Here is a 7,493-nt window from a genome sequence, read left to right as displayed (position 1 = left end):
TTAAAAATATCATAAAAATTATATTTTTATTTAATTATAAATTGTCTTATAAAAATAAAATAAAATAATATTTTGGAGAAAACATTATTTTCAATGTAAAAAAATAACGGTACAGTATGTGATTAAATTGTTTAATTTGTTATTTTATTTATAACTAATTTAATGTAAATATAAATATGATAAAATACAGATTGTAGAATCATTAATATCATAAGATAGATTAATATATGAAAGTCCCCAACCATAACTCGGTGGGTCGTAGACTAATCCTTGATGCGATGTTGTATTTATTGTTAGTTGGATAAGAGTTATTTTCATAAGGTTTAGATGTTATTTAAAGGTTTAATTGCTTCCTTTATCCCCAGTTTGGTTGAATTGTGTCAAATTCATCCTCATTTTTAAAAACGTTTCATTGTCATCCTCACGTGGTGTAAAAGTTTCATTGTCGTCCGTGGTGTAAAAGTGTCAATTGAATCCAAACATAGAAAAAATTTGTGTCAAAGTAGTCATTTTTCCTATATATCTGTGTCTTCCTTTCATACAATCAAGTACAGATATTCATTTTACCTTATCCAATTTAAGGCTTTTCATAGCTCCAGAGAAGTGACATATGAAAGGAAGACACAGAGATATAGGAAAAATGACTACTTTGACACAAATTTTTTCTATGTTTGGATTCAATTGACACTTTTACACCACGTGAGGACGACAATGAAACTTTTACACCACGTGAGGATGACAATGAAACTTTTTTAAAAATGAGGATGAATTTGACACAATTCAACCAAACTGGGGACAAAGGAAGCAATTAAACCTTATTTAAAACAGACTTTCGAAAAGCATTTTTTTATAATTGATTAATTTAATTAGTTGTTAATAGAAATAATTTAAATTTTATAGTCTAAATTTTAATTATATAATTTTTATCTAAATTTTAGTAAATATATTTTTTGGATAAAATAAGATAATTTAATACAACTTATTGAAAGATTAAATATATTTTAATTCTTTTTCTAAATTAAAATATACATCTATTTCATCAGCATTTTATTTAAAATATTATTTCGTGTTTGTTAAAAAAATGACTTGTTATATTTAAGTTAGAGATCACACATAACTTTTTATAATAATTTAAGCATAAAAATATATTTAAATCTTCATTAAAAATACAAGGAAATAAATATTTATTAGAAAAATGAAGAAAGTATAAATTCATTTTAAGGTCTTGTCAAATTGAATGAACAAGTTGACCTACCAAGAAAGAACATGTTAAAAAATCTTAACCTGTTCCGTAAAAAATGTCAACCTTTTTTAATTTTATATTTTTAATTGATTAATTAATATTTCTAATAGAATAAATTAAAAAAATTATAATTTTTATGGACTAAGTTATTCTATTATAATTAATAATTCATTTTAATTTTTTAGCGTTAATAATTTAAATATAGTACTTTAACATATTCAACATTTTAAATATATAATACAACCTTTAAAAAAAAATTTAATTTTTAATTTAAAGAAAAAACAAACTGAAACAAGAGACTAAAACAAACTAACAATTTAAAAATTTGAATCCCACATTTTAAGTTTTAGTAACTGAGAAATTGATTGAGTCAAAACTGAATCTCGAGCTGAATTTATTTAGTATGATTGATATTTTAGGTTCATATAATTTAATGGAAAAGATTTTGGTGAAAGGTGTTGTACTAGATAGATTTAGAGAAAAGAAGCATGTTCATGTTTGTTGTTCGAAAATGCTCTTGTTTGTCTTATTAGGAAAAAAAGAATGGTAAATAAATAAGAAGAAGAGGAAGAAAGTAAGGTGAATGTGATCCTGCAACCACAGCCAAGTACCAAAACAGAGAGAGTGAATGATCGTAGGACCAGACATCATAGTCAATGAATTGAGGTTAGGTTAGGTTGGTACAAGTTAATATGCTCAAATAAAATACACAATCCATAAATGAACATGTGTGTCATGGGTTATGGGCTATCCAAAATTTTCTCTTTAAATTTTTTAATATATATGTACGTTAAATTACGTTTTAATTTTTCATAATTTTATTTCAAAATTTTCTCAAAATTATTTCAAAATTTTCAATCAATTTCCATTACTCTAAATTATAGGGTCATCTTTTTTTTTTGTTTCTTGATGATTTTTTTATGAGATTGGGGGAAGATAGATCACAGAGAGATTTGGAGAAGTCTCCAGAAGATGCCAGCATTGGAAAGTTAGCTTTCCTTTCCCACTTTTCTACTATTAAATTAATGTTTTTCAGATTTTGGTTTTTCTATTTATGTTTTCATAATTTAATTCTCCATTTATTTTCCAGGCATTTCTTCTTGTAACATCCAGAAAAATAGCAAGATTGATTATCATTAGGAATTACAAAATGTGATATCAGTGGCATGATTTCGTACATAAGAGCAGTTTGAGTATTAAGTACGTTCCTCCATTTTTAATTAGAGGAGTTGAAAACTAAAATATTCCAAAACAAGGATAATATGAAATAACTTATACATAACATTTTAGTTTATAGATGTCAAAACACCAAATTATTTTACACTTCCACATTTTTATTAAACTCTCAGCGTTTTTCTTCATATATTATATTATTTATATTTTTTTATGTTTTTGTTGGAAATCTAAGTACAAGTCTAAATTTATAAAGATAAAAGATTCATTAATTTATTATTTTAAGGTTTTTGGTAAAGAGTGGTGTCAATCCCTTATATAGTTGGCTCTGTATAATCTAGCAGGAACCTTCTCCTCGATAGACCCAACTGTGGTACACTCCCCTTAAGGGTGAGTCCCTTAAAAAAACGTGACCCACACAAATAATAATACTTTTCAATTTACTAAGATTACTTTTCATTGAACCTTGACAACTTTTAAATAGGTGCAAATAGGCCTTAGGCCAAATATAAATAATAAAAATTGTCAATAAAATATCAACGGACTCAAAATAAAATCTACTTAATCTATCTCTATCTTATATCAATAAAATAAAATAATACTCTTTTAAATAAATGAAAAATAAAAACTACCTATATCTATTTTATCTTTATCAAAATCAAATCAAATATTATTAAACCCAAAACTAAAATTAAATAATATTTAAACAAAATTATTAATAAGCCCTAAATTTTAAGTTTATCCTAACAGTTTTTTTTTTTTAAATTACAATCAGTTTTCATTATGCATGATGTTGTTAATCAGTTTTCAATGTGCAAGTAGCAAAGAACCGATCTCACTCGAAGATCGATTTGTGACACACGTTGAAAGGAATCGGTTCTGTTTACATGGAACTGATTCTCTTGGATGCAATGTGATATTTTTTTCTCTACGAGGGACAATCTTAGTTTCTCAATTGTTATATACAATATGTTCCTACATTTAACTAATTTATTTTATATTAATAATAATAATAATATTTACATTTAAATATATACCATATTTATTTTTAAGGATTAAATAATAATTATCTCATTTTTTCTATTAAAATATATTTTTTTAATTTATTATACTCATGATATCATACACGTTCATCTTTACATCAATTTTTTTTAATCCACACAACCCAAAATGTATAGTGCAGCACAAATAAACAAATAAAGAAATGGAACATATATCTTCATCTACGTGGACCCACACATACCATTAATTAAAATTTAATAAGGTGCTTTGCATTGTTTGGAAATATGTAGTGTTAAAAGCTCTGCAGCAGTAAATATGAGAATGAAACCAAAACAAATATGAAAGTTTAGCCTGACAAATCGCTCCTCCGTCTATAAATCTCAACGCCTAAGTACTCAACTGGACCTCGAACTGCCACATGAGGCTTTCCAACCTTCACTCGAACAGCTAAAATTTCTTTATGATTTGTCAGAGTAGTTATTGCAATTTTTTGGGCCACTGATTCCAGAAGGTTGTGAGGTGACCCTTCCAGAATTTCCTTGGCTATACTGCACCACAAATTATTGACATGTTAATAAAATTACAACTACTAAATTAGCACACTCAACAATAAGAAGAGTGAGACTAGAAGGTTGTGCAATCAAATGACGAAAGCAGAACAAAGACGTTCTAAATTGTTGACCGCTTACTCATATATTTCTGTGTAACTGACTGTATCTGATAAGTGATCAGTTTTTCCAGCAGCTGCAAGATCCATCCAAGCATCTATATCTACCACGAACTTCTGGCCTAGTTTCCTTTCTTCTGGCTTTGCTCCATGGAAGCCATGAAATGACAATCCCCTCAGTACGAGTTTGTCTCCCCATGCCAGTGCATCAGATTCCATTTTAGCTAAAATAATTGGCAAATAGAAATGTAAAGGCATAATGATTTTAAAAATAAAATAAAATGTAAAATAAAGTGTCCTTTGTTAAACTATTTCCTACTGATTCATAGTGAACCATGTACGTCAGGGCAGCAGTAAATCAAAGAAACAACAGAACTAAAGTATAAATCATGTACATTGAATTGCTAAACAGAAAATGCTTTAGCTAATAATCAAGACTGAAACATTGAACCTTGGCTTGCTCGGTAATATCATGTACATACACCATGCACATTCGAGTCCAGAATGTAGTCTGTTAACCACACAAGTATACAGTAAAAACATAAGTTGTCATCGTTTAGCACCTCTGTGCTATTAGGGGAATCACACGTTCAGTAACAGAAAAGGTCGTTTATTGAATTTTATACGACTTAACCCAGTCAACCAAACATAAACATAAACTTAAAAAAATCATTCGTAGAGATCCAATCAGACCCACTTTCTTCCAGCCAAACCAAAAACACCAAAAGTATATAGTTTTAATTGTAATAACTAAAATAAAAATCCGTACAGATAACGTCATTATGGTGAGTAGAATAAAGGGATGCATCTTTGCGGCAGTTTCACTCTATGCTTATTCATCATTTTGTGTTGAGATGAGTTGTGATTTCAGGCTACGAGGTTCAAGTAAATAGACTTTTAACATAGTAATAGCAAAACAATTTATACATTCCACAATGTCTAGTTTTCCGGTTTCAAACTACTTTTTATCCAACTGAACAAATTAGTTGAGATTCTCATAAGCACGATAACTTCTTTTGAAGCAACTACACAGCTGAAGATTGAAACTGTCACAAAGATTCCTTTAGCCCTTTATTGTGTTAAAAAAGACTATTATAAACTATCTGACATTTGTATTTAAGCTGAATTAGTAAGAAAACTAACAATTGTGTTAAAAAAGAGCAGGCACTTAACCTGTTCAGGGTTATATCTACGAAAATTATAAAAAAAATCTGATATGAGCATCTTTTATACCAATATAAAGATAAGAGTATGGCATCTCTTACTAACAGAGAGCTCCTAAATTATTGCATAATATGACAACATCAATCACTGATATAAGTTCTACAAAGGACATCAATCACTTCCTAATTTACTCTTCTCCATTATGCTATAATAAACATTTATAATAAACTACAGTTCTACGAGTGTGTAATTTTAGTTAGTACCATTCACAAAACAACAAACAATAAAGCAAATTTAGGACCCATTTGTTCTACCCAAAAGTGGCTCAAAATGCCACCAATAATTGAAAATGATGCAGATCCCAATAAATTGCAGTAGATAGGCATCTCAGTATATTTATTTAATCTGTTTTTGAAAGTCTTACCTCTCAGAAATTCTTTCAACTGATATGATAAAAAATCTGGAACTGCTTAAAACCTTGAGAACAACGTCCTGCGATTTTAAAACTGCAGTAAAATGTACCGATGGGTAAAAAAAATTATAATACAAAAATATTAGGCTGTATTGAAAATATTTATCCCAGGAGACAACCATATATGTTCACAGTTCACCGTTACCAACACAATCATAGACATTTATATAAAAAAAAAAAACTGAAGGAAAAAACACTCACCTTGATTATCAAACTTATGAATCCAGTTCAATGTGTAGATCCTAAACATCTAACTCCAAAAATATATTTTGGAAACCAGATCCAAAATCTGCTAAAGTATTTGTCTAAATAATGGACAGCTGATGATGGCATTGACGTAATATTTACTGCATTTACTTACACGTTTTTACTACGTCTTTGAATTTTACAAAGAAAAAAAAACACTTCTGTTGGATGGGAATAAATGTGTCAAAAATTTGGAATTAAACATGTATTTTATTGTTGGAAAATCAAGCATATACTTAAACATATAAAGAATAGATAGGGCCTGTATATTCTAGACAATTTGATCGAGATCTGCAAAACATTATTCTTTCACTTCGTGCATCTGATTTATCAAGCATTTCATTATTTCCCACAATAGACCTTCAAATATTTAAGTTAAAAACAGAAAGCTCCACCCAAGTGCATGTCAAATCCAGAACACTTCCTAACATAACCTGTCCTGAACTCACAGACAATTAAGCACCAAATGCCAGCCCCGCATTCCCACTCCTAAACTATTCAAATAAAGGCAAAGGATAATGAAAGATCTGCAACATTAGCCCTAAAATACAATAACAAAATGGAAACAGAACATTAAACCCCTTCCAAAATCAATTTTCAAAGCAATCCCCCCACCTTAACTCAAATTCAATTCACCATCACAAAGAGCAAAGTAATTACAGAAGAGTGACAAATTCAACCAGAGAAGGACTCTCCAAAACTTACATGAAGAAATGAATCAATGTATTGCTCGTTTTAGTTGATGGTTAGATGAATAAATTTAGTAAGTTTTAACAACTATGAAGTCCTTTCCATGTACCCAGATGCTCTGTTTGAGGTTAAAAAAAGCCCATAGCTGGGCAATGGGAATTGATATTTCCGACGATGGATGAACAAATAATTCATGTGTGAATAGAACACGAAAGAGATTGAGATAGGAAAAAGAACCTCGACCTCGCTCGCTACTAAGACTGTGTTGCCAGAAAGTATCAGCAGCTGCGCACTGAAAAGGTATTCAGTGCTTTTCCTTTTATGCTTAAGATATTAGTGCTCTTTTACTCCTACCACACACATTAGGCTGTCTACGTGGGAATACTGATGAATGAATAAGTGAATCCGGAACAATTTGAGAATAAAATTTGTGTTACTTTTTTTAAGAAATTTGAGAGTGAAAATGGATGGATTTATAAATAAAATTTGTGAGTGAATTAAATGATAAGATAGATTAAAAAACGTTTTAAAGAGATTTAAAAATAATATAAAATGATATTTATATAAATTAAATTTGTTTTATAAAAAATATTTAAATGAATAAAATTAAAAAGAATTATTCTAATAAAATTAAAAAGAATTTATGAAAATCATGTCCTAAAAATTTGTATCCTGACCGATCATTATTCGATTATATCTTCAATTAAGAAGTTCGGAATAGATGGTAGTTCAATATATTTAACCGAAGCACAAGCTACGTATATTTTAAGAACGTAAATAAGATATTTCCACGACAAACATCATTGAAAAAACGTCTAGGCCTAAAGGTTCTAAAA

General features: G+C 28.8%; 1 protein-coding gene across 7 annotated transcripts; it reads right to left on the bottom strand.

Moving 5' to 3' along the window:
* Nucleotides 1-3,634: 3,634 nt before the first annotated feature.
* Nucleotides 3,635-7,010, bottom strand: LOC124825504 (dihydroneopterin aldolase 2-like). Of its 7 annotated transcripts, none has more exons than XM_088091686.1 (5): nt 6,895-6,985; nt 5,674-5,741; nt 4,537-4,596; nt 4,108-4,309; nt 3,635-3,966 (listed from the first exon to the last, which is right to left on the bottom strand). In XM_088091686.1, exons 4-5 carry the CDS (start codon nt 4,302-4,304, stop codon nt 3,765-3,767), a joined length of 399 nt encoding a protein of 132 aa, XP_087947812.1. In that variant the 5' UTR covers nt 4,305-4,309; nt 4,537-4,596; nt 5,674-5,741; nt 6,895-6,985; the 3' UTR covers nt 3,635-3,764. The 7 variants fall into 7 exon arrangements, with proteins under 7 accessions (XP_087947812.1, XP_087947811.1, XP_047154081.1 ...); XM_088091685.1 differs by having other exon boundaries at nt 5,674-5,755; nt 6,895-6,959; XM_047298125.2 differs by lacking the exon at nt 4,537-4,596 and having other exon boundaries at nt 6,895-6,987.
* Between the last annotated feature and the right edge of the window lie 483 nt (nt 7,011-7,493).

The sequence above is a fragment of the Vigna umbellata genome, chromosome 5 (assembly GCF_029865625.1).
Source record: "Vigna umbellata cultivar VRB3 chromosome 5, Vumbellata_1.0, whole genome shotgun sequence".
Taxonomy (NCBI): Eukaryota; Viridiplantae; Streptophyta; class Magnoliopsida; order Fabales; family Fabaceae; genus Vigna; species Vigna umbellata.
Note: the sequence above shows the minus strand (reverse complement) of the source record. Positions and strands in the feature narration are given on the sequence as shown.